Source organism: Clytia hemisphaerica, unplaced genomic scaffold (genome assembly GCF_902728285.1).
Source record: "Clytia hemisphaerica strain Z4C2 unplaced genomic scaffold, Clytia hemisphaerica genome assembly, whole genome shotgun sequence".
NCBI lineage: Eukaryota > Metazoa > Cnidaria > Hydrozoa > Leptothecata > Clytiidae > Clytia > Clytia hemisphaerica.
Window position 1 is genome coordinate 39796 of NW_027103281.1, and position 27676 is coordinate 67471.

Sequence of the window (27676 nt, forward strand, 5' to 3'; positions counted from 1 at the left end):
ATTAAGTATCTTATCTCCATCTCGTCTGAATCTTATAGACCCTCGACACACTCTCGTTTAAGATAGCCTTAAAAGTTGAAAAGAGTAAAAAGGAAAAATACTTTTTAAAATATTATATAGCTAATTAATTACAATCAATCAAAATTAGTGATTCAGTCTGCGTGTCACGAAAAAAATTCAGTTTTGAAACACGCAGAAAGTTTCATTTTTTCATTTTTAGTTTTTTGGGGCGGGTGAGTGGGTGCGTGTATTATTCATGACGTCATCACATACACCATATCCACGGACGAACACACTCACTTACACCAAACAGAATATTAATAAGTAAAGAAAGATAAAATTTCCAAAAAAAAATTGTCAACGGCCAGCGAAGATTTTGTTTGTTATCATACAGTTTCTCGTTTCATTAAAATCACAAAAAGTTTTTTTTTATCATTACACATTTCTCTAATATACCACCATCAATGTTTTTTTGCTCGTCACTTTCTTTTTTTAACTTACAAAAGAAGTGTGCTCACTCTCTTTCTTTCACAGTAAACCCAAAAAACAAGAATAAAAACTGAAGAAGAAGATCTGATCAATTGTTTTGTAAAGTCAAACCATATCGCGTCACTCAGTTGTTAACTTCTAATGGCAGAAGTGCTTTTTATTCGAGATTAAGCGTAAGTTCGACTGAAGCTCAGCGTCAGGAGTTACCTGGGTTGACGGGCGTGTTATTGTGTTGGTTGGGTTGATGCTGAGGGTGTTGTGAGGCGGTGTTACCACCCTGCTGATGAGTAGCGTATTGTTGGGCGTTAACAGCGCCCGGTTGGGTCGGGATACTGTCTAGGTGATTCAAGCTTTGCGACCGGTTCGTAAACATGGACTGTCCAGAATTCGGCCACGAAGAGCTCATCATATTTGGGCCGGCAGCACCACCAGGTGGGAAAGCTTGTTCGTGAGTTTGTTGAGGGCATGCTGTAGTCGTTAGCTGTTGGGTTTGTAACATTTGCTGTTGCTGTTGTTTTTGTTGAAAAAGGTTTTGGTAGAACTGTTGTTGCGACTCATGAGGATGTTGTTCGGATGGAGTCTGCAATATCTGACCATTGTTGTGCGTCCAAGTGACGTGAGAATCACTAGCGCCGATCGTGTTGTAGTGAGTCGTCTGTCCTATCGTCACATGCTGTTGTTGCTGGTTTGTTTGGCTCGCTTCGGCCACTGCCGCCATCAATGCGGCCGATTGGACGGGTGCCGTTTTGGATTTATTGCGTCGCTCTTTGACCTCGTATTGATGTAAAAGTTGAGAGAGGTTCAATCCTGTTAACGAGTCAAAGAAATTGGTTTCGTTTTGTTGGTTGTTTTGAGACGGCGGCATCGTTGGAACGCTTACTTTCCGCTGTGGCGTTGGCGTTCGATCGCCACCTATCCTCTCCGTGGAAGTATCGTTGGTGGTGGCGCCGCTCTGCTTAGTGTTCATTTGCTCAGCTTGCTTTTTCAATTTCAGTTCATTAAGACTAGGCTTTGACGGTTTGACGTCAGGTTTCGGAGCTTTACTGTCCTGTTTGATGCCCATCAAGTCTAGTTGCTGTTTGTACATTTCCTCTAAGTCGATCTTACGTGAGTTTTCCGTGGTACTATCTTTTTTGTCTTTCTTTGAAGATTCGTTCGGTTGGTAGTCCAATAGTTCTTGAGAGCCGTGTCTCGAAATAGTACGACGTTCCTGGTGCTCGGCTTCGTCACGCCGTTTGGACTGCATGCTGGCCTCACCAGTATCACGGGAAGAGTCAGGGACAGCTGTCGTGTTTTCAGGTTGTAGAGTTCGAACTTTTAACATCAGTTTAGCGTATTCGTCGTTGTGACGCTTTTGGAGTTCCGTCATTTCACGTCGGTGTCTGAAAAAAGGAAGACATAAATTCATTTTGTAACAGATACAAGTCTTGTGCTTTTTCGTACCCATGATTTTTCGTACCCATGATGTTTTTGGCTTTTATAAGAAAGACAACGTTGAATTTAGAATTTTGAACATAAGTTTTGATTTTTCGCACAGTAAAAAAATGGTGGCAAATTTCCTTTGTGTCATTGACCTTTTGAGCCCTGTACTCAGCTGAATCTGCCATCTTTGATCGGAGTTTTTTTGAAAAAGGTACCCGCAAAGAAGCCTTTGTAGTGTTGGGACTTAACCTAACAGGGTTGAAAAACTGTCTCCAGGGTTCATATAAAGCACAGTGCTTTGTACGCATGAATAACAAGAATATATTGTAAAGATTATTTTGCAGTATCTAGTGGATAACGGTCAGAAAGACAGCATGCTGGCATTGTGCGTTGATCAAGGAGCGAAATCATAAAAAGGTTCTGATACTTACTTGCTTTTGATTTTAGCATAATCCTCCGAAAAGACGACAGCTTGGAGTAAAGGTTCAGGAATAGCGTGTCCTGCAGCACTTTGTTGTTGTTGTTGTTGCTGTGGTTGTTTATTGTTCATTTGTTGCTGAGGTTGTTGTGGCTGTTGTTTGTTTTGTTGCATCTGTTGTTGAAGTTGTTGTTGAGTGAAGGAGGACGATAATGATCGAGCAGGTGCCGGTGGCCGTGATTGAAGCTAAAGAAGTCGAGAATGAAAATGTGATTCCACTCTAAATTATCGCAAACCTTCTGTAAGTTTAAGTAAAACATTCATCCTCTGGAAAAAATCTTTTTTCAAAGATTCAAAGAAATGGGAATCCGGCAATCAATATTAATATGATTAAACAGAACCTTCAATAAAAATAGTCAAGTCGATTGATCCTAATAAAAACTCCGTTTAACTTTGGAGTTATCATTCCAAATAAAATTGATCGAAAATATTCCAAAATAGAACCAAAATATGGTCGAGTTGTGTTTGGGGAACAAACAGAAGCATGTTTTCGGGAGCTGTTACATACGATTTCTCCTTAGTGACAGTTAAAAGAACTGAAAAGTGATAGAATAAGTTTCCCGTTCAAGTTTAAGTTGTCAAAGACACGAACGGAAAAGTTTATATACCGGTTCGTCCCGCTTCAAAGATGCCATGATGCTCGTGGAGCCGGTGATCGGTGGCTGTGCAATCGCGTACTGTTTGATGTTTTCCAAGGATCCCGATGGCGTGACGTTCATTATGGGTGAGCCAGTGCGACTGTTGCATCTGGAATTGTTGAAACTGTTTGAAGCCGAATCTGGACGAGTCGCTGGCGGTTCTTGTGATTGAGAGACCGCGGCGGTTGAGGAGGAGGCGACCGTGGTCGTGGTGGCTGCAGGTGTGTCGGCAGCCGACGGCGATAGTACCTGGCCCTCAACTAGAGGGTCAAACTCCATAACAGTGCTGTTTACTCTGGAAATTGATTTGTCTTGAGTTTGCAATGAAGTTTGATCAAGCTGCGAATTATGACGTGATAAGGATGGAGAGTTGGAAGGAGAGCTTTTGGTTTGTTCAACCGGTTTACTGGATACTGCATCAGAGGTTTTGGTTTTGTTGGCGACGACGTCCTCGTTACTGTCAGCTTTGGCAACTATTGACGCGTCACTTTTCTCTAAAGAAGATTGTGGAGTCAACGTGGCACTTCTGTCTTTTTGTAGAGTTGCTGGTTCCTGGCTCGACGCAACCACACTCGCGTATGTGTCTGAGCGAGGCGATGTTGTTGGAGTCGCGAGGTCATCTGATTGCACTTTTTGTACGCTGAAGCGACCGCGCGGACTGGCTGTTAGCGAAGGCACAGTATCCACTGCTTTTGGAATGTCACTATTGATGACTTTCTGGACGTTGAACCTTCCAACGCCACCCTTCGGCGGTTTGACGGGCGATCCCGGTTCTACAGGAGGAGTGTGCGGCGATACGTCATTTTCTGGGATCGCCGTCGGAGCATCAGTCGAGGATGTTTTCGGTGAAATATCGGGCATATCCACATCATCAGCAAAGTTTGGTAGCCTAGCTTTGGACTGGATGACTTCAGACCGAGTGATGGATGATTCGCTTTCAGAGAGACTACTGAATGATGAGATACTGTCTTGCGCTGTACTGTCCTCCGAAAGCTAAAAATATAAAAGAAATATTGAGAGCATGTTTTAGGTAGAATCTCATTCACCAATTTCAAGGCTTTTGACGTCTATTGAACATTTGATTAAACTCTTCCAAGGATTTTTGAATCCTCAATTGATTTCACAAATCACTCTGACTGAAACGATATGCGACAGAGACCGTATCTAGTAGTTTAAGATGGGTAGGCTCAATATCTCGTAGAAACCCCATAAGGCATATTAATAGAGAAAAAAATTTGATGTGTTTTACAGTTTCGAACTAAATTTATCTAAAATCTCTTTATTAAAAAGACTCGGAATCAGCACGACAAATTCTCAGATACTCTTTAAATTTTGTTAATTTTTCCTGGAGAAACCTCTCCATATTTTGTAAAGGCGAAAAACCATTTTAAGGGCACCTGTGTGTCTGTCTTTGAACCACATTTTTACTTTGTTTGCCTTTAGAGTATTGAACACAATGAAAAAAAAAACAATCAAAAAAAAACAAGAAACCCTTGAATGTCTTACTTCGTTTCCACTTTCACCGGAAGCTTGTACACCGCTATCCACTGAAAGGTTGCCTTTTTGTGTATGGGTGTGGGTGTGCTCTTGTTGTGGGTCATCTTCTGACGTTTTGTTTGGTTCATTACACGGCCCCACTTCACCACGCTCCACAGCAGCGATGATTTCATTCATCTGATTGACGAAGAGCTCTTTGTTGATCTCACGCAAATGCTCATGCTCAATCTATAAAGTGGCAGAGATCATTATTGTATTGGGCTTTTCCAGAAATTGTCCGTGCCCCCTGTTGAGGATATCGGATATCCAGGGGGTTAGATATCTACAAGGGAGCAGATATCCAGGGGTAAAGTGTCTTTTCAAGTAAAAAATATGATATCCAGGGGTAAGCATCTTTACAAGAGAGGATACCCAGGGGGTTCGATACTTCGAAAAATCAATATTCTCAACAGTGGGGGTAAAAATTCTTTCTGGAAAAGCCCATTTCGCGGAGATGGAACTCGATAACATTATAAGCATTGTTTATAAGAATTGCTTATAAGTATAATTGAGCATACATAAAAGAGCAATAAAATGAGGGAAGAATACCGAGAATACCACGATAAAATCTCGAGAAGACCCCAAAAAAAGCAGGGTTTCCCTCCCGCATTTCACTTCAGACTGATTTGTTTTTCTGTATATATATTTTCCTTAAAATCTAGCAAATAGGGTGACATAATTTTTAACAGGTTATAGTAGAGGGCATTTTGTAAAATCGCTCGACTGTTTTGTTAGAAGCACTTGTTATACATTTTTGGAAAGCTAAGGGGTAGAGGAATCGAAATTAATATGTTTCCAATTTTTTTTCGGACACTTTGGTGTGATTTTCGGACAAATATGACGGTCTCAGGCAAAAATCATAGGGTTAAAAATTAATGAAAATTTTAGCTCGAGAAAACGGAGACCTGTTGTATATTTTTGGAAAGCTCTCAAAAAATTAGGATTAGAGATATATTGCAAGTATAGGTGATTTCAGTACCTAATTCGAGATATTGAGCTTCAAAAAGCGCAAAAACTGGACAAAATAGCTGTTTCTGGCTGAAAAACACGGTTTTCAAGGGTTAATATCTCGAGTTAGGTACAGAAATCACCTATACTTGCAATATATCTCTAATCTTATTTTTTTGAGAGCTTTCCAAAAATATACAACAGGTCTCTGTGTTCTCGAGCTAAAATTTTCATTAATTTTTAACCCTATGATTTTTGCCTGAGACCGTCATATTTGTCCGAAAATCACACCAAAGTGTCCGAAAAAAAATTGGAAACATATTAATTTCGATTCCCCTACCCCTTAGCTTTCCAAAAATGTATAACAAGTGCTTCTAACAAAACAGTCAAGCGATTCCAAAAAATCGAACAAAATTCCCCCTACTATTAAGGCAAGTAAAATATTTAAATAAAAAGTTAATAGGGAAAACTAGAGGTGTTACCATTTTTTGCGAAATATCTTCCGGCGAATCCTCTTTGATTCCGAACTGGAAGGTGATCCGGTTACCCGTGTGCGTGTCAAAGGAGCACTCCGCCACCGTGTCATCACGAACGCACTGCAGCGACAGTTTAGGGAGTTTCCCCTTTTTTGTTTTTCCTTTCTTGTTTGACTGGCTACTCTGCCCTAGTGGCGGTGAAGTACGCCCTTGCTGCGACTGTTGTGTGGCGCTTTCAGCTGTGGTGTTGGATTGCTGGGAAGTCGTTTCTGCTGTAACGCTTTCTGTTGTATTGATTGTGGTTTGTAGAGATTCTGCAGGAGATTGTCGACCTTCTTGTGGAACGTGCTCCTAAAATATTGTATTAAATGCATTGCAAACAAAAGCCAGGCCAGATAAAGAGTTCTACTGAGTTGAAAAACAAAGCGTTGACAATCTTTAATTCGATCTTCAAGGGACCAAAAGTTTTCTCAGTTTTAGAAAAAAGATTCGAAATACATGTGATAATGTAAACCACTTTCCAGCTGAGGGGGACAATATTTTAGTTCGAATTACAGAGGTTCGAATTAGAGAGAATTGACTGTAACAAAAGTATAGAAATAATGAAGGTTTTTGGAACTTACAGTTGAAGGATTGGATTCAACTTTTTCAGGTGCAGCAGCAGCCGTGTTAGAAACGCTTGTTGACTGGAAATAAAGAAAAGAGAAACTTAATCAGGACCTTTCCCATAAGGTTTGCAGACAATGACATGTTGATTTCAACCCTATTATTTTGCCCTATTATTCAACACAATCACGCAACTTTGTTGCAATTCTCAGTCCTATTAGACGAAGCGCGATCCTCGCAAATTCGAGATAGCTTATTCGTCAGATTGTTTGTTTTCACACATCCCTTTAGAGCTTCAGCTTGGTGTGCAGAAAACAAGCACAATCTGGTCTCAGGTATTTCATCAAAGTTCCTCAAAGCAAGACATCTTAGGAAGCGTACCTGCGTGCGTTCTCTAGAAGCAACATCAGTGACCGTTTGATTTGTGACGGGTGGTTGTGGTTCGCTTTGTTGGAGCGTTTCTAGTTCGAGTTCCGCGGTCAACGTTTTTACTTCACCACCACCACCACCGCCATTATTAGTATTCCCGCCACCTTGCGTCACCTCGGCCGCCACATCGGTGGAACTTGACACCGCACTGGTTGTTGATTGAGATGAAGAGACAGCCGGTGGTTGTTGCTGTTGTTGTACTTGGCCATTATCTTCCGATTCTGACACACCGACGTTCGAGTCTTCGCGCGATCTACGTTCGGCCGCCTGTTGTATCTTTTCTTTTTCGCGGTTGTACGAGGAGACAGCGTTACGGATGGCTTTGACCACATTTTTCATGTCATCTTCTTGGATGTGGTTGGATTTGACCTTCAATGAGAAGTATCGTTTTATTAAATTTCGAAGTAATCTAAGTAGATACACGTAAGGGCCTTTACACAAAGCATCCATTTTTTTTCGCTTGTATATTTCAAGGTAAAACTAGAAGTTTGAAGGTTTGAGCATGATCCTGGCTTATACTATATACTCTATGAATCGAATGTAATCGAGAGTTGCGATAAAATGTTCATACACGGAATGTATCCTAGCCGTAATAAATATTTTTCAGCGAAAAAGAGTTGGGTACAGAGAGTCGATTTCTTTTCGGGGACGAGTACGGATACCAACAAAGATAACATAAGTTATAGTTGTCTGACACCCAGATGCAGAATATTCTTCTGACACACTAAAGCTCTGAAGGTCTGGAGAATTTTGACATCTGGAGGGTTTACATTACCGAATTTTGCAAGACCGCGTTGAGGATTTTGGAGCAGGAGGTCTGGTAACCCAGCCCTCGTTTTCACGGATTGTCGGGTCCAACCAAAAATAAATTAATGTTTACGCAAATGGGCCGTTAAGCCCGACTGGGAATGCGGCATATCAAAGGCAGACTTTCATTCTTCTCTGATGGGAAACGGGGCCATCCTTTAGCGTGGGCGTGGGCGGCCGCCAATCCGCCATCGGAATATCAGATATAAGTTTGAGAGGAAAAGAATTTACTAGACGAAAACAAACAAAACAGGGAAATAAAACAAAGCGGCGAAATCTAGGCCAGACATGTTAAGACGGGGAATAAAAGAAACAAACCCAAGAAAGAGGAATGTGAAATAAAAACATGAATGAAAGTCTGTCTGTCGCCTCTACTCATTATTAAAGAAATATAATAAGTTCGGAAAAGAGGGGAAAAACTTCCGAAAAAATGGTGAAATAATTCAGCGACTCATCATTTTCACCTATAGCCAAGAAATGAAAGGAATGTTTAAACAAAACAAAACAAATCGTGGTTTTCGCACAACCTGGATATAATTCACATGTTTGGAAAACAGTAAAAACTTGAGCTGAGTCACAGGTTGTACTAGTAATAAAACTTTAAAGGCCTAAAGAAAAAGGCAGTTCAGAAATTTCGCCTTTCACATCAAAATGATGAAGTCCACAGCATCAACAAGGTCAAAAGCATTGACTTAACTTTTAGCCACACAACAATAATCCAGACATGATAACTTTAAAATTGATAAATAAACCCAAGTCCCCTTTGTTATGTTCCATTAAGGTCATTTCCTCTCCTTCAAGGATTTTGCCCAAATCTAGACCTATGAACCTCAGACTTTTAAAAAGCTTGATTCTTACCAAATGTGATTGGTTCCTAGAGTTGAATAATACGAAAGAAGACCTCACAGTCGAATCAGAAAACGGAAAACAAAATATTCGCTAGTTTCAAGCGAAAGCAGTGATCGGCTAAAGTCGAAACTTTAATTAAATATTACAGGACATGCTTACCATTTCGGAGGCCAATGTTTCAGGGACGTCTTCATCAATCTTGTAATCAAACTCGATGGCCTCATCTTGACTGTGATTAGTCCTTTGTCCTTTCAACCTCAATGGCAACACGGATAGATTCTCGTCCACAATATCGCTGATAGCTTTGGTCAACTCAACGCGAAGCTTCTCAGCTTGCAGAAATTCAGATTCAATCAGATCTTTGATGGTTAACCTGAAAAGATAGTCGAGGCAATAAAAAACGTTTCTTGTATCTGTTCCAGACTCAATTTTCTTCACTTACAGCATATAAAAGAGAATAGCTGATGATGATTTCACTTTCAATGGGCGTTTGTGTTTGTAGACATGGTGTTTCGACCACAGCGAAGGAAATAGTACAACGTAAAGGACAGAAAGGGCTTCATGTCAGCAAGAGAGATCTATTATCCAATTACCTTTCGCTTTTTTCCTTCTTGGTACAGCCGACGATCAACTTTCTCAGCTCTTCTGATTGAACTTTATTCAAGGATTCTGGAGGGACGCCCTGTAATAAAAAATCAATGAACTATTAAGGTACTGGCTTCGTCACCATACCCATGGAAAGGAGACATAAAAAGGGTTAAGGTTGAAGAGGAATCGTAAAGCAGCCAGAAATATTTTAGAAATTTTGGACTAAAAGGTGTAAAATTTAGCTTCGTATGTCTTAAAGGTTTTGTTTTAAAATAAGAGTAATATCGTTTGCCTACTCATCAATTCTAATTTACAAGCTTTTTACATTGGATTGACACGGATGTGGAGCAGGATTGGTCAGAAAGAGGGAAAGAAAAACATTTTTTAGCTTATATCAGCATGATATAACAATAGCAAGACACTGTCCCAATACGAAATATGTGTCTGATATGAAACGGAAACACTTGTAAAAATAAAACCTTTAAGATTTTGTGAACAGTTCGGCCTTTGTTTTCTTATAAGAGACGAAACGTGCATCACGCAGGAGTAGGTACTTCACAAAAACAAACTTTCATCATATAATAGATCTTAAGGAAAGTTTATAAAAGTTGGTTTAACTTATAACCTTTATCTTTTGCAATCAATACAAACAAGTTAAATTACGCAACCATAGTGATTAAAGATGGCGAACTCGTTAAAACAAAAACAAGAAAAAAATCTTATAATGTAAACAAACAAACTTTGATATGGTCTTTAATTAAGGGTCCTTATAAAAGGTAACTAAGAAGTCAAGTATGATCTAAGCTTAAAGCTATATCAAGTACTAACTAACTAATCATTAAGGCTATTATCGTAGCATTATGAATGGAATAACTAAGATGTTTAGAATGTCTGAGCCTTTTAGGAAGTGGGAAGCATTATGTAAACACAAATAAACGGTCTGTAAGATACACATTTTTTTTATAAGAACATACAAAATTTTTGAAGCCTTGGGATGTTCTTAACTTTTTGAGTTTTATACCTAAAAATGTTCTTAACGTGTTCTTATTTTCGCCATTTTTTGAGTATTTTTGTCCATTTTCCTATAAATTCGTTGTTCTAGAGTCCTTAAAGCCTTAAATGTCCTTAACTTCTTCTTAACATTTTGGCATTCGAAGCCTTATGTTCTTATATAGTTTGTTCTTATTAAAAAACGTGTAAACATATGTAATGACTCTAGATTCAGATTCGCTTTAGGGGTTCAGGAATGTAACTTGCAGGAGGTAATTGCGTGTAGTGTTGAAATAGCGCACTGTTAATAATGTGGGCTGGGTTTCAAAAATGTCTAACATGAACAACAACAAAAAATGCCAACTTTGAAAAGAGGCCGCAATATTGATTTTATTTCAAAGGTAGTTTTAATGAATTAAAAAAGCTCGACTTTGATATTCGTAATTCTAAATAGAGATTTTCGAGTTCGAACATTTAAGAAGGCACTTTAAAAATAGCCTTAAAAACGGACTTGGGAATTGTATCGAATATGATTTCATTTTTTTAAGGTGATTTAAGTGATCTTTAAATAATGTAGTTCGATCAACCAGCAAAACATGCCTGATAAATGATGTCAGGGCCGTTTGAAAAATGCAAAGTCACATGAATGACACAACAAATTGACGAGACAAGTTATCTTGGCATCGTTGTGCAAAATTCAAAGAGAAAAAAAAACGAAAGAAAAAAAATTCTGGAATTTTTCTGTTCTCATTTATTTGGCACTTTCAACCTTAATTTTTTTTCTCATCATATTCTCAATTTTTTTTATATTAGAAAATTATAGTTTTCATGTCCAATTTTCACTTTTTTCACTTTTACATTCCAGGCCCAGCACTGATCTTAAATTGTTCTCATGTTTAGATATTTCTTAGCCACATTGTTTTCATGTTCTTATGGAAAAGAGTATTATATGCTTGTTTGACAGCTCTAAATGACACTGAGGTAATGAAAGAGCATTTTTCCTGCAATCAATCATAATAAAAAAGTATCAATTTTACTCGATTATACCTCAAAGAGAAAAAGATAATAAACTTTAAAGGAATGTAAAAAATGCTTGCTGATTTTTTTCTCTCATTCCTTTATTTTTTTTATTTACATTTTTGCGTGTACTTTTTGTCACCCTCACTTATCATAAAAAATTTCTTTTTGTTTTAAAAACAAGTTTGACCGGCCAGACCGACCTCTTTAATATTTTGAACGTTGGACAGACTCTTGCAGAAAAACATAATTTATTTTGGTGTACAGTTTACAAGAGTTAATCTTAATATTCGCATAAATTATACAAAAATTTTTTTTCTGATGTAAACATCATAAAACAGTGTTTGTAGAGAGAAATCATATTTCAGAATTTGGAATTTTGAAATTCAAACATTTTGCAATGCAAATAAGAAGTTTCTTATCAAAAGTTGGTTAACTTCCTCCTACTCATGAAATTTCCATTCAGACGTCATAGAATGAAGAATTGCCATAAAAATCTGATTTTTTATGTATCACAGTGAATAAGCTTATTGATTCAAGAGGCAGTTTGATTTTGAATGATGTATAGAACCAGCAGGAACGAGTCGTTGAGAAGCATGATAAAAACACATGACTACTTCCTTTAATACACATCACATCACTATGTATAATCATCAAATTGAAGCGGATTACATTAAAAGACTGAAATGTCTTGAAAAATATTGACACTTTGACAAGAACAAGAAGAGCTATAGTGTTGTGAAGTTTAGAAGAAAAATCACTCAAAGATTTTAAAAATCAAAGACCTAAGTTTTACTTTTCAAGGGATTTTTTCAATGCCTTTTTTCAACTGATGAATAGTTAATTTCTAAAAAAATGATACTCTAAAAATAGTTGATTTTCACTACAGGAACCCACCTACGAGCTGCCCACTATAAATTCCCACAAAAAAAATAATCAAAGAGTTATAAAAAAGCTGACAGGCTCAATAATACTGTAAAAGATATTATATGAAAGAGAAAGTAAATAAAAGAAATTCTGTTGCTGTTTTAAGCAGGATGTAGGGTTTTTTTATACTTTCCAAATGTTTATGGGTTAAAATTTTCCCGTTTGTAAGCATAACACAAACCATAATACTCAACTTGGAGCAGTAATGGCATGAGAAAAATGCCCAAAAAAGTGCCAAAAATTCGATTCATAAGCCAAGACGAAAAGAAAAGGCATCTCAGCCAAGAAATACTATGTAGTTTGGTTGAGGGTTTTCAGGGGCAAAATTGTCAGTTTGTGGGCAATAAACCTTATCGGAGTTTTTGACTTTTCTAAAAAAGTGATGCATTGTGGGATTGTTTCGGGAGTATTACAATAGAAATCTCTTAGGAATTCCTCGAGGGAATTCTATTGTAATACTCCCAAAACAATCCCACAATGCATCGCTTTTTTAGAAAAATCAAAAACTCCGATAAGATCTATAATACACTCTTTTTAATGCAGAAATGTGAAGCCCTTACACTTGTGACACGTCGATAAATTTGTGCTGGGTTTTGACATTCCATATAAGGATATTCGCCAGAAGCCATCTCTAGCATACACATGCCGAAGGCATAGACATCGACAGATTCATCATAGCGCTCCTCATACATCTCTGGAGCCATAAATTCAGGTGTTCCTAATGAGAGAGTGAATTTGATTGAACAAACACCAAAAGAAAATGTTAAAATGGTGACATACCTTTGATGGTGGTAAAAAGACATAACCTATATTTATTACACGCCATCATACAGCAACAAAGTAAACCTGCAACTTAGAACAACGCAAGCTGAAATGGAAAGGTTAAGAAAAAAACAATGAGCATTTTGAGATTTCAGTAACTCAAAACCTGAAAAAAGAAATTAGGGTGAATACAAAAGTTAACGAAAATGAATGAAATCAAAGGCAATAATATATTTCAAACCTCTAAACTGCATCCAGCAAACCTGAAGCGGAAATCATAACAATGTTAGGTTGACACGCTAAAACAGATACTCAAGAATGCTAAAAATTATGAAAGCTTAAAAAATCTGAAGCATACATACCTATAACACTCTTGACAAATGAAGCCTTTTTGAAGGTGGCTAGACCCAGGTCTCCAAGTTTCAGTAGGCCAGTTGTACCAGTGATGAAAATATTGTCGCATTTTAAATCACGATGTATGATTGCAGGTACTCTTGTGTGTAGGAAGTTGAGGCCTTTCAAGATTTGTCGACACCAATTGATTAAGATTTTCTCCTTCACCACAGTAAACCGTTTGATGTATCTGGAAAATCAAAAGGATAATTTATTTTGGGTAAAGTTTAAAGTAAAAACAGGAGCTAGGTTATGTATCATTTTAGCACACTGAAATAAAACTGGAGCTAATAAGTTATCAATCAGTGAAACACACTTTCACTTTCAATTTCACCAGACAAGGCAGGGGAGGGGAATGTGACTTTCATTGAGAGTCGTAGACTAATGTACTGGATGGGAAAGATAAATATTATTCATTATTTCAATAAACAATCAACTAAAACGAGAGATTCAAAAAACCAACAAAATAATTGTAACTGAAAGGGGAATCTTTTCAATCTACATTATTATCATGTGAGTAAGAAGTCAATGGAGAACTCCAACAGACAGTAAATTATTCATTCAGAACTCCATCAATAATTCAAAAACACTTTTATCATTGTGAATTCCAACAAAGAAATGAAATCTTAATTTTTGTTCATTCAATATGTGATTTTTTCATATTCTCACTTTTAAACTGCCCATGCAGAGAGCTTTTAGGAACATGGACGAGACGTTCGAATGATGTCTTCCCCAAAAAGCAAAAATAATTTGATGCTTACGTTTTCAAGGTTCCTGAGGTCATCAATTCAGTCACCAGAATCAATTTACGTTCTTTGGTTCCATTTTTCAATGAACTTGTAATTTCCCAGTAATCGTGAAATTTGACAATATTGGGATGTTGTAACGTTTTCAATAAATCGGCTTCTTCTTTAAAACGCGCTCTTTCTGATCGACTTAGTTTGCGATCCTGTATTTGGTAAAAAAAAGAGAAAATAGAAACCACAAAAGGAAAACATTTTTAAAATAACCAAAAAACAAACAAGTAGCAATAGTATTTTCAAACTGTTTACATCAACCAGGAAAAACAATCTATTCTTCAAAACAATTAACTATTGAAAAATAATAATTACTTGTAGTTCACACCAAGCAACCGCCACACCAGTTTCAGTATCAAGTCCTTTGTATACTGTCTTAAATGCACCTCTACCAACTTCTTCGTCAAATTTTAAAAATCTACCATCTCGGCTAGCTGAAATTGCTTTCTCCTGTAGTTCATCATCAATGTCTTCATTATCCTGCAAGATCTTTTTCCCACTCTCCAGCTGTTTTTCAGAACATAACAACGGCTCATCATTGTCATTGTCGTCCACAATCTCAGTATTCCTCAAGTGATTTCTTGCATTTAATTTTTCAATTTCGGTGACGACTTTAGGAATGGTGGGAATGTGACCGTTCTGCATGCTGTTGTGCTCCTTTTCCATTTCAGTCATAGCCATTTTGTTGGTTGAGAGTAATAACAATGCCTTGGCGACATGTGAGACGCAGCTCTTGCTGAAATCACCCAAAGTTGTTATGTGTACTACTTCATCATTTTTGCTGATACTTATACGTAACTAAAAGGAACATGAAAGTTAAAAGCATAAAAATTTCAATAAATAAGGCTGAACTTAAAAAATTGTTGGTTTGCCGTCACCCGACCGACCCTACCTCGAAGCCTGCCGACCCAAAAAATTTCATTGCCATTTTAAAGATGATTTTTTTTCCTTCAAAAACTTCAAACAATAAAAAATCCAAACTCGTATCTTGTTTGTCTCAAGCATAAGGATCGTAAATTCCCTGCTAGCACTTCTGTTTTTTTTTCAAAATTACCTAAATCTAAACAAACTGTTAACCCTTCCATGGAAGAAAATTTCATAAATCGCCAAAATAAAAAAAAAGGAAACTTAATACTTTACTAAAATGGTTTTCAGCCTTAATCCCATTAATTTATGTTTGCATTTTATTTTTGCGCAGAAAACATTCCTGTAAATAAAAGTAACTAGGCTATGTTGTGTGTGAAATAGTAATCGTAATAAATGTGTAGACATTTCTTCTTTATGTTTCTTTCAAAAATTTTGTGTCCTCTAATTAGGTTAATATATCCTTCTTGTATGCAAAATTTAGCTATTAGAGCGAACTAAAAGTACTTCATTGTCTTTTTTACAATCTTTATCTATTTTTCATCAAAAACACTAAAAAAAATTCCCCAGCAAGTGCGCACAAATTGAAGCTAATGCCCTATTTTGAAAGGTGCTAGATTACAGTATACCCAGGTATACCGGTATACTAACTAAACTTTTAAAGAAATAAAATTCTTTATTTTTAATTGACCCATACTATAATACATGACTTTGCCAGACAATTAAAGTTTTGAATTATATTCCAAATTCACTATCATTTTGGATCAATGGTTATTATTGTTGAAGTAAAATAGAATATTTTATACCATAATACAACAGGGCTCTGATCATTTTGCTCGTAGCACATGTCAGTTAGTTGAATTATAATTGATAAGGAGTTTGCAAAAAGTTAAGAAAAAAGCAAAATATCAAATATTTTTAATTTTCCTTTTTCGATATAGATGCATGATCAAGAATAAAACAAAAATTTTCCTTCTTTCACTTTTGTGAAATCTGTGAGAGGCAACAACAAAAGATGTGTCTTACGAATTGTTTTTTTTCGTTGACCTCACTGCTTGCCAACTTTATGATAATTTTCAAGGTCTTTAAAACTTGGCATAAATCTTTTCAGAATTTGAAGAAATTCCCCTTTTTCCTTTATTTTTTGATACAAAACACCCATTCCTACCCATTCACACAATCATATTTGCAAAAAAACAAACTCAAATCATGCAAAATCTGTGAATCTAAATCCTGAATCAGCACCCTCAATTGAGTGAGAAACATATCAATAAGTTGGCCCAGGTTGGCCACAGACAATTTGAAAAAAAGTGAAACATTTTGGGGCCATTGGCCACGGACTGAAAGTTTAAACATCCTCAGTTTACTGTCCTGTTCATTCCCCCCAAAACCATGGTTTTCATATCATGATCAATTTTAAAAATTCTCAAAAATAACCCTTTGACTTTGAATGTGTATAATTTAAATTTACTTTGTTGGATTATAAAGTATATTATGAATTATATAGGTCCAGCATAGTTGCTGCGCCTGGGTAGAGATGTCCTGAAATCACAGAAAGGGAATCCATCTTTCTGAACTTCTAGTTTTGTCATGGACTGGGTTACAATCCTATAGATTTTCTTCCTTACCGCTTGAACGCAATCTTCAGAAGCACGCAAAAAGCACCTCTTTCAAAAAAGAATATCCATTATTTTGGTGAATGCAGCCCTGGCAATTCAATTTTTTTTGCCTCAGCATTTTTTTGCCGAGGCAAATGGCTAAATTTGCTGTTTGCCTCGGCAGAATAGGATTTAAAGGGAGGTCGGGGGACGTTACACTGTTACATTGCAGTTCTTCGATTGTTTCCGCAATTATCATTTTTAGTAAAAGTCTTTTGAAAAATCTGACACACTATAATCCAATTTACGTCAAGCTTTTGCCTCGGCATTTGCCGTATGCCGACGCCAATTGCCAGGACTGTGAATGAGTGGTGCATGATGTCTTAAAAGTGGAAAATCCCATTACACCCCAATAGAGTAGGGGGGGGGGTTGGTCAACGAATAGGGGACTACTTGTATGAAAGACCAAAGTTAAAAAAGAAAAAATATCAGACACAACACCCCATTTTTGAAACTGTTCCATTCAAGAAAACAATCAAATTTATGTCATGAAGTCCATGTTCCAGAGGGCCAAAATGTCAGTCTACAAAATAAGTTTAAAGGAACCAGAATCTTTTAGTATAATCTAGAAGTATTCAAGGTAAATCTAAATAATTTGGTTCTGAGCTCTTCTATCCATAAACTACAGAAATGAAATCCTTGACCTTGCTAAAATGTAACATTTCAAGTGAAAACCCATAGTGGGCAGAGGGCTATCAAGCCCCCTCTTAAAAATGGCACCCCCTCTTTTAGGTCAACCACCTCTTAAAAATGAAAATTCCTCGACCCCCTTTTAAAAAATGAAAATTCCTCAACCCCTCTCTTAAAAATGAAAATTCCTTGACCCCCTTTTTTATTCAACCCCCCTTTTTTTCGACCTTTTACGCACAAACTCTTACAATCTCTAACTATATTCCAATGAAGAATCAATCTGATGGCAGAAATTACTGAAATCACAAGCCCCCTTTCTTTTAAATTCTGTAAAATTCTCAAACCAAGGGGGGGGGGGTACCCACTATGAAACCCCATATTTTTTGTCTGAAGTGAAAAAATCCAAATGACAACCTGATTTCAGATTAATTTCTATGTGCTTCATTTTATCTTTATAATTTTGAAGTGTCTAAACCCTAAGTTAGTATGTTCATGCATAAGCATCAAGCTAATATGACATTTCAGATTCTTTGGCACTTTTAAGCATAAAAGAATCAAATTAGACGAAATACAAATTTAACATTGCATCATGATTTAACAGCTGATTTAATACACAAGTGACCCATTGACTAAGTTTACACTAATCAGCTGCTATGTTTAATGTGTCATGTTGAAGACATCGCAGTAATGCATATCATAAATAAAGTTATTATGTTGTGAAGTGATGGACCAAGCAGCTGATTATTTGAGTTAAAATGGGTAGCCACTTCCCCTTCATGTGAATTGATTTGAATATGATTCGACAATGATATCTTTTGCTATTAAAATCAAATTCAGAACAGGTGAGCATAGATTGGCATTGTTAATTTGGAGATCTCAGCATTCACAACACAAATAAACTTTTGTTGTTAGGGTTCCCTTTTTAATCTTTTGTTTATATTCAGAATGGCCGACATCAATATTGACAAAATAATGATTGTGTGTGTAGTACTTTTAGAATTGACATGTGGACATTTTAATAAAAACAGGTATATAAGATAAAAATTTAGTGTGTACTATAAGTCGATTATCATCAAGATTAGTGAATTTCCTATATACAACTAATTTTCTGAAGTTGAAATGATATCATGCTAGAAAAGGTCTTGTCATCATTGTATATCTCTTGAGAAGCACACTTTTGTTAAGTCGATCATCTAATTCGATCACTCTTCTTACAACATCTAACCCTAGAATTATAAGCAAGTTGAAATCAGGCATTGAAAATCTCTCATGTTGCTAAACAAATAAATTATGTACACTCTTTTCTTTTCCTTTTATAAAAACCTAAATTCTGCTAAGTCTTTAATAATGAGGCTTGTTCTTACTTTTTTGGTATTTTGAGGCTCATTGACCTTATGAAATAGTTCCAGAACTTTCCACAAATAAAATCAAACATGATCAATGAATTGATCATCATAGTGTGCAGCGGGGTTCAGCCCCCAGCATTTTTCAGGGGGGACTAAGGAAAATAGCCCCCGCTAACTTCTAGAAACATAGCCCCCACCTTTACAAAGCAAAATATCAAAGAAATTTTGCAAGCAAATTCTCGATAAATTTATTGCGTCGCAGGCAAAAAAATTTTTCAAGAGGGATACAACTTTCCCCACAGCATAGATTTTTAACATAATTCAAAATATCTTCAACCTATCAGCTCTGCCTCCTGTTCTATTACACAGCACTCAGCCCCCCTAGCAAGCTAGCCCCCAGTATTTTTTGAAAAATACAGCCCCCAATCAAGCAAAAATGGTTTAGCCCCCCTAAGCTCGGGGGGGGGGGGTGCATTCTATGATCATGTAGATGATTTGACGCACGAAACGCACACAAATTTTGGGCGGATGATTTCTGAAAAACGCTCCCCAGAAATATTTTTGATGTAATCATATAGATTCTTCCCTTATCTATATCTATTCTATATCTATATCGTAAAGTCTATCATTCCCATTTTCAATTGAGCATGTCATTAGGTGGGAATTTATCAGAAGCTAGATAACTTCAAAATGGCAATCTTTCTGTATCTTACAGCAAACACTTTAAAATATATTTCACTAAAATATGATCGTTAAAACATGAAATCATTTGATTATACATGTACATCGCTTTTTAATGGATTTTGCAAGTTTTGTTTTGATTTTTAGATAGGATGAAATGAGAATGGATGGAATAATTGCCATACTCACGTTGTTACTCTCAGGTGCCCAATAAACATCCTGCTGGTTAATTTCAAATTTTTCTAACCCCTGGACCTTATTTGGACCCTGAAAAGAAAGCATTTCCAAAAATTTCTGAAAATTGAAATTTTCAGTATAATCGCACGATGAGTTATTTTTTCTTATTTGGCACTCTTTCAAAGAGAGCAATTAATCGTTAATCACACTCTTCGATGCTGCGCCAATGTTTACAAAATTGACTTACATTTTTTATCATCGAACGTTTTAATTGCATTCGAGATTCATTTTGAGAGAAAGAAAATCTATAAACAACAATAAAAGAATAACATAGAGAGAAGACAAAAATATGACTTTTAGTGGAATTTACTTTTCCTAACGGGGAAAAAGTAGTGCGATTAGCTCGTAATCACATAATAACTCGTACAATTCGAAAATTGCACTCGTGATTGTTTTGTTTCGAATTTTCCTCGTCCTTTCGGACTCGGAAAATTAATAACAAAAAAATCACTCGTACAATTATCCTCGAATTGCACTCGTTATCATGTGATTACATATACTAATTCGAGAAAGTGCCTTACAATATTTTGTAAGTCTTTTTAATCAAGAAGTGAAAAATCATTATTATTTTCATGGAACACACATTTTGTGTTATTGATATTACTGCTTTGGATGGTCTTGGATTTAAAGCTGATAAATTTTATTAGTCTGAACTTATGAAAGTAACCTTCTCTTTTTCATTCTTGCCAAAATTTAAAAAAGAGCCCTCACGTGAAATCTAGCTACTGTTACGCCAGACCCGATCAATGGAACTTGTCAAACCAATCGAACAATCAAACTAATTGAACTCCATCCAACGATTAAAATTCAGTTAAAAATAATAATTGATCTCTAAGATTTAAAAAAAAATTGTATTTGATTAAGTTCGATCAATGGGTTGTGGTTCGATCAGTTCGATAACCCAATTTTGTTTGACAAGTTCTATTGCTCTGCCACCGAATATTAACTTCTTTTCAAAGCCAAATTTCTTGGAAAGTAAATCAGGAAATTACTTCGGATAACAGATTAACACAATTTTCCTATATCCTTTAATGCCAGAGGCGGTTTGTTGAGGCGTAGTATTCTGCCACGCTGCCACAGGCGAAATCGCAACAGAGGGGCTACCAACTTTATTCGGGATGGACAAATATCCGGGTACAATAAACCTTAAGTCCGGGAACACTGCCGAAATGGCGATCGCGTGCCACGATAAAGTTTTTGCAAGTGAAGGAAAATATGAGGATTTAAAATATCATCAACTAATCTAACTTTTTACTGACCAAACTAATCGAACTTCTATTACTTCAAAAATTGTAATTCTTCGATTAGGTTATGATTAATTTTTAAAATTGAACTTTAATCATTAACGATGGAATGGAGTTTGATTAGTACGAAAAGTTCGATTGATTGGGGTTTTGTTTTATGATTTTCTCAGAAACTGTCAAGGTGATAACAAATGGTGTTCTGCGATTTTATTTTTTGTGCTTTCGAAAAATTATTTCAATTTTCTCACAAAGGTAAGGGCTTTCAAATAAAATAAGTTTGGGTTTCAAAATTTGAGGGGAAAATTTTGCCCTGTCCACACTGCCAGAAATTCTTTTTCCAGTTTAATTTTTAACGATTATCCATAGAAATTCTATCCTGAGATTATCTTAAATTTGCCAGGGATTTAAAATACTTGGGAAACAATCAATTTTAAATTTTTTTGGGAGGACTTAAAATAAATCTGGTTATTTTTACCAAAATTTGCCAAAATTAATCCTGCCAAAATTTATCCACTTCAGGTGGTTAAAAAATGTGACTGCTCCCTCCCTGTGCACCAGATAGATGGAGAAAACAAAAAAAGCTGACTTTTTAAAAATTCAAACCAAATTTTTTTTCTGTTTCTCTTTTAATCACCAAAAAATATGATATAATAATTAATTTATAATTTATGTCCAATACTCATAGAATTTTTGTGTGCTAGCTATATACCAGACGTAATTAATTGAAAAGTTTCATTAACAAAACTAATCGAACTTTGTTGAAATTAATTGGACGTCTAATGTCGACATCTCTCCTCTAATAAATTCCGACACCCTTTTTATCAGCTGAAATTGAACAGAGTGTCTGAATTAGACGAGAGATGTCGATATTAGACCAACTTAGGGGCGACATCTATATTCAAAGTCGCCACACGTAACGGGAAAAGACCGCTAGTGGGTAGGTATATTGGAATGTTGAGAGTTAGCTGTGGCATTGATGACCAAAATGAAACTCCACTATAAATTCCAAAGAAAAAATCAAAGATCGCTTATTGTAGCGCTCACTTCTCTGCTTTTTCCTGTAGCACGCTATCCAAAATCCTTTCCCTGAGCAATAGACCTTTTTTCAAAGAGGACGTCCTGTTGAATAATTATGTAGTCCAGCCATAACAACAATGATAGAGCCATGCATAATTACTGTACCATGCATATTGTAATAATTATGCATGGTTTTATCATTGTTTTTTCTGCTGGACTACATAATTATTCAACAGGGTGGCCTCTTTGAAAAAAGGTCTATTTAGGGGTGGTTTCAGAGTATAACATTCTTGCCTTGATAGTTTTAAAAACAAAGGCCGTTTAAAAATTGTAATGGATTTTGTCCGTTGTAAACCTCCGAAAATGGCAACCTTTGTAGCGGGCCGTTTGTTTTGATTTTAGCGGGAATGAAAGCTTCGGTAAAATTTTGGTCAAATCATGAAGACCGTTAAGGAGGTGGGTAGGTATGTTTTGAAAGTAACGGTCTTTTCCCGTTACGCGTGGCGACTTATGGACGTCGCCCCTTACAGTATGTAAGTTGATCTTTTAATTCTGCTATCCACTCCGCGCAAGCGAGGAGGGAGGTAAGACCGCCAAGAACGGCCTGAAAATAGTAGCCTATTCGATCTTTTTTTGTACCCGCTAGCATGGTTTGATTTATGTAATCTAACTAATCGAACTATTAAGGTCTCTTTTTAAAAAAAGTTTGATTTCTTTAGGGGTCACTCACATATCGATTCTTCCCACGACTAACGTCAAATTGACGCGAAGGGGTGGGTGGGTTAGAGTCTTTGACGCTAAGAAATTTCACCAGAAATTTTTTTAATACGTTTATTCCGTGACAAATGTTACTTTCTATATTTCTTTTCCTCCTTTTATATACCTAAATATTTGTTCGCTTTGCTATTTTACAGAAATTTTAACCAAAACAAACGGCCTGATGTTTAGGTCTCGAGATCCTTTTGTTCAGACGGTCCGCACGGCCCTTGAATTTCGCCGACGGTCGGTCTTTTTTCTGTTGATAATGATTATGGAGATAATTAATTCTGGCAACTTTCTGAAAAAAGTTTAGAAATTATCTCCATTTTATACTTTTTTAATGTAAACTGCCTGAGCAAGCCGTAGCGAAATTAAAGATGGCTGACGAAACAATGATTAAAGTGAAGGAGAAAATTTTCATTGATTTTTGATAATTTTTGAACTTTGACGTTAAGAGGTGGGGGTGGGAGGGTTTTCAAATTAGCGTCAATTTGACGTTAGTCGTGGGAAGAATCGATATGTGAGTGACCCCTTAATCAAACTTATTAATCAAACTTTATATTTTAAAGAATTTGTGAGTATTCGATTAAACTTCGACAACCGAACATAGTTGACCACTAATTGGACAACAAAGTTCAATTTAAGTTCAACAAAGTTTAGATTAAAAATAACGTTCGCTTGGCGGTTCGATTAATTACATCTGCACATTATTATCTACCTGGATGATTTCTCTCACTACTGTTTCTAAAGGTAAAGACTGATATTACTGTATCATTGGATTAGAAGTATATAATATCATAACATTTCTTGTATAAACAAAGTCTGGAGCGGTTAAATCCTGACAATGCGGAAACTTTAAATTTTTATTTTTTGGCGTCTTCGATGTAGGGCCAGGGTTTCTAGTAACGGCTTGTCACTGTGCCGGGTGCATACTCGGCGCCTTGGGCCCCGCAGGGTTGCTAGTAACGGCTCGAATTTCAGTCAGGTTAAAAAAGGGGTACTTTTACCCATATTATAATAACATTACCCCCGTATTTTGCCAGTTTGGTATAAAATGTTATGAATTGCGTGATTTTGCTGTGCGGCGATGGCTCAAGGGATAGAGCGCTGGCTTCCGGATCCGAAGGTCTTTCTTTGGTGGTGGTTCGAATCCCACTCGGTGCGAAAATTAGACTGGTCGAAATTGATGAACAAATGATTGACAGGTATGAAAACTCAGTCAGAAATGAGAAACTAAGTCTCAGAAACTAGAAAATAGAAAAGGAGATCGAGAGATAAGAAGGGGAAAATAGATCCGCATTGTCAGGATTTAATGAACCCTACAAAGTCATTTGTGTACCATATTTGAGAAAGGCTTGATTTACTTTGTTAAATTGGTGTTCTTTAATTAAAGCTTGCTCAGAAACAATACAAAAAATATAAATCAGACACTCAGAATTTTCTTTCTACCTGATCAGGTATCTTGTCATTTCATCTCATTTTAATATCCACAATCATCATCACATCTTCCTACATCTTACACTTTACTTTCTCTTATGAACAACAGCAGACTTTCATGGCTGCTGATATCGTTAATTATGCGAAATGTTAATTTATGAAAGATGGCGCATAACCGAAATAAGCGCAAAGAAGGAGCACAATTCCAAAATTCACTCTCCTTCTCCATGATTGATGTACGACTTGAAGAAAAAGGGGACCACGCCGAACGCCCTAGCCTGTACCACCACCTCGTACGCCCACAGGTAATTTTTGCCGTGTGCACTTTTATGGGGCCCCCCCAGCGGTTTGCGTGAATGCGTGAATGGGCATTTTTGGTTGCGTGAATGCGTGAAAATTGAAAAAAAATTGCGTGAATGCGTGAATTGAAAAAACATGCGTGAACGTGAAAATCCACTTTTTGATTGCGTGAATGCGTGAATCTGGGCTATTTTGTGCTTGAATACGTGAATTTTCCCTTTTCCCCACCAATTATGTGCAGTTTTCCTGATTTTCCAATGTTTCCCCGATTTTTGCCGAAAATCTTCCGATTTTCTGAAAAATCGTGTTATTGCGTGAAAGTCGAGAAAAATTTGCGTGAATGCGTGAATTTTGAAAAAAAATTGCGTGATTGCGTGAATTGGAGGTCCGCTGGGGGGGGCCTCTTTTATATAGCGAAAAAGAGTTTTTAGTGCAGGGCGAATGAGTTATATAGCGTATTCTGATAAAGAAGGGTGATTTCGCTGCTGGTTTTCTTGTATTTTGACAGTACCATTTTTGATTTAGCTTTTTTGCAATAAGACAATTTTTATTCCCTTTTCTCCGGATTTGTGCCAACCTTTCGTGCTCCATGCGGCTTCGTGTAGAGGTCTGCTGCAGACCAATGTCGTATTGATAAACTGGATGTGAAAGGTAAGACTTCAACGGAAAAAAAGCTTACATATTTTTTTATAAAAACATTAAGGGCTCTGACCATAGTCGGAAAATTGATTTTAGTATTTGAACATAAAAGTTATTTTTTAGAAATGACGTTATGAACTTTAAAAAGACGTTAATAATATGTTGCAGAACCTTATTTATAAAAAGTGCTAAGTTTTAATGGGTAATTAACATTTTTGTTTCAAAATTTCTTTACACTTTCCGCAAAGAATTGAACTATTTTAAATTTTGCGGAAAATTTTTCTAAAAAGATGTGTCAAAAGTTATGACTGTTTTTTTAAGCAAAATCCAGATGAAAAATTGATGAAAAACCACTATTTTGAAGATTTCGAGACAAAGAATCATTTACAAAAATTTTCCGCAAAAATTTTTATTGTTCGGTAAAAGATACACCATCTACTGCCAAAATTTTTTCAAAATGTTTTTTCTTCGCCGAAACTAAGCTTTTCAAAGTTGAAATACTCTTCCTCGCAAAAGTCTTCATTTTCTTCTTCATCAAATTTTTTCATTGCAATTTTTGAATTTTCAGATTCAGGAATAGTTTGTCTAACAGAAAATGTATAACATGCCATAGTTTTGTTGGTTACATCAGTCAGAAAACACATTTTAAACACGGCAATTATGAAAAATTCACTATGGTCAGAGCCCTTAAACTTCGATGGTCAAATTTTAAGAACAAGTTGAGAACGATTTTTTAGGAAAATGGTGAAATAAGAATGAACATGTTAAGAACATTTTTAGACTTCAGACTAAAAGTTAAGAGCATCCTAAGGCTTTAGAATTCTTAGAGTGTTCTTATAAAAAGAGACGTGTCGTGCACAAAAAATGCTGAGGACAAGCCATTTTAGATGGATTTTAGAAAAAAATTAATTTATTGAGAACAGAACACATTCAAACACAGGAAAAGAAAATTTCGGGAAGATAAAATTTATTAGAGCGATATAAGACTCAGACAAGATAATCGTGTTTTTTTGTAATAAAGTTAAGCGAGATCTAAAAGCCAAAAGAAGGGGGAAGACGGAATATAGAATACTCACACAGACAAAAACCACTAATAAAAATTCTTCTATTAGTTTTATGGTTTAGCGCCGGGTTTAGAGTTATCTATATTCGAGAAAAATTTCCAATTCGTGACTCATTTACTACACACTTTTACGATATGTCTATAAAAATCTGAAGAAACTAGAAAATTAAAAGAATAGTGAAAGCCAGTTCTAATAAAGTATTAGCCGTACATGGTTATTCTATTTGTACACAAACCCAGTATCTACGGCTTATTCACTACCGTAGAGTACTACGAAACGATAAACGTGAGATACACTCTGGTACAGAGTAATAGCTATTCAGACCTTTGTGGGAAAAAGGGTGAATGGGAGATTGATTCCGTCCATAGGTGCGCATTGCGATTCCTTTTTGCTTTGACTGTATGAGCCCTACAGACAGTACACTCTTTATACTGTGAATGCGTTCTCACTAATGAATAAATTGTTTACAGCTCTACATGTTTTTTTATAAGCATAACGCTTATAAGCATATGAAGGCTCAGATTTGCAGATTTCCTAAGCATAGCCTGAGCATATACGCCAGCCTGAAATATTTTTCACGATCAATCAATCAATCAATCACGGTCAATCTTTTTCTCTTCAAAAAGGTTTGGAAGTGGTCAAGTAAAAAAAAGAAATTCCATGGCTACCACTGCTCCTTAATCTGAACAAATTTTTACAAAATTTCACTAAAACTTGGCTCGGGGTGAATTATAAGCTTATAACCATGATTCATAAGCATATAATAAGCATAAGCTATGCCTAGATGCTTTGAGAACTTAAGCATACACGAGCCTGACCAAGGTTGCACACACTTGCTTATAAAAAAAAGCGTTTAAGAAAAAGCAATGTCGTACCCAGAGCCACTTGTATCACTTTTTAATTTCACTGATGGACGTGATACCTTTCGCGAGCACTATCCAGAATCACAAAATAGCGAACTAAGGGACTGGGTTCGAGTTTGGAGAGAAAAAGTTTCATTTTGGTGAACTGAGGAGATAAAGAGTGTGCTTGAGGTAAGGGAGATAGCACCCCAGTTAAAGCCAAACTTTGCACCCAGAGCAACCTGTATTACTTTCCTGATTTTACTGATGGAGGCGAGAACTTTCTTTTCCTTTCTTGTGAGTGAGCGCCGTCAAAATAAAAAATGGAGCTTAGGGACTGGACCTGAGTTTGATTCTAACAACGTTGGGCCACCTTTGCTATACGGCAAACATATATCAAGTCCCTTAGCTCTTTTTTGATAATTCTGATAGCGCTCACGATTGTTTTACGTCCGACAGTAAAATCAAAAAGTGGTACAGCTGAACTGAGTAGAGGATTTTCTTTTTGTGATTTGTTATACGGAGCAAAGAAAAAATTACCTTCCTATCGACTTCTGGGTTGGTTTTGACGTTTGATATCGTTTGATTTCCTGTCGCAATATTCAGCTTTCCTTTCAAATCGTCTACTCTCATTGCAGTATGTGTATTTTACAGACCAAATTTTAGATGTAATTTTACTGATCAGACGTGCACATTTCATCGAAGAATCAAACCAACACACTCCTATGCATGGTCCTTCTTTGTGATTTGTAAATATTTTCAGATCTTCTTTTATCAATATAATAATAAGTTGATCACAATTTGCT

General features: G+C 36.3%; 1 protein-coding gene across 1 annotated transcript; it reads right to left on the reverse strand.

Moving 5' to 3' along the window:
• Positions 1-226: 226 nt before the first annotated feature.
• On the reverse strand, positions 227-27676 carry LOC136802760 (serine/threonine-protein kinase WNK4-like). Its single transcript, XM_067059523.1, has 14 exons — positions 27411-27676; positions 14468-14950; positions 14117-14304; positions 13325-13545; positions 12761-12918; positions 9272-9360; positions 8838-9051; positions 6975-7391; positions 6611-6673; positions 5994-6338; positions 4534-4752; positions 2998-4020; positions 2343-2575; positions 227-1871 (listed from the first exon to the last, which is right to left on the reverse strand). Exons 1-14 carry the CDS (start codon positions 27501-27503, stop codon positions 686-688), a joined length of 4932 nt encoding a protein of 1643 aa, XP_066915624.1. The 5' UTR covers positions 27504-27676; the 3' UTR covers positions 227-685.

Bases quoted from the DNA above. Each gene is read 5' to 3' on its own strand.
- LOC136802760 (XM_067059523.1), bottom strand. From the start codon at position 27,503: ATGAGAGTAGACGATTTGAAAGGAAAGCTGAATATTGCGACAGGAAAT. The intron at 14,951-27,410 runs GTAATTTTTTCT...TGTTCCTTTTAG, and splicing joins ACCCAGAAGTCGATAGGAAG to TTACGTATAAGTATCAGCAA. The intron at 2,576-2,997 runs GTATATAAACTT...CGACTTCTTTAG, and splicing joins CTTTGAAGCGGGACGAACCG to CTTCAATCACGGCCACCGGC.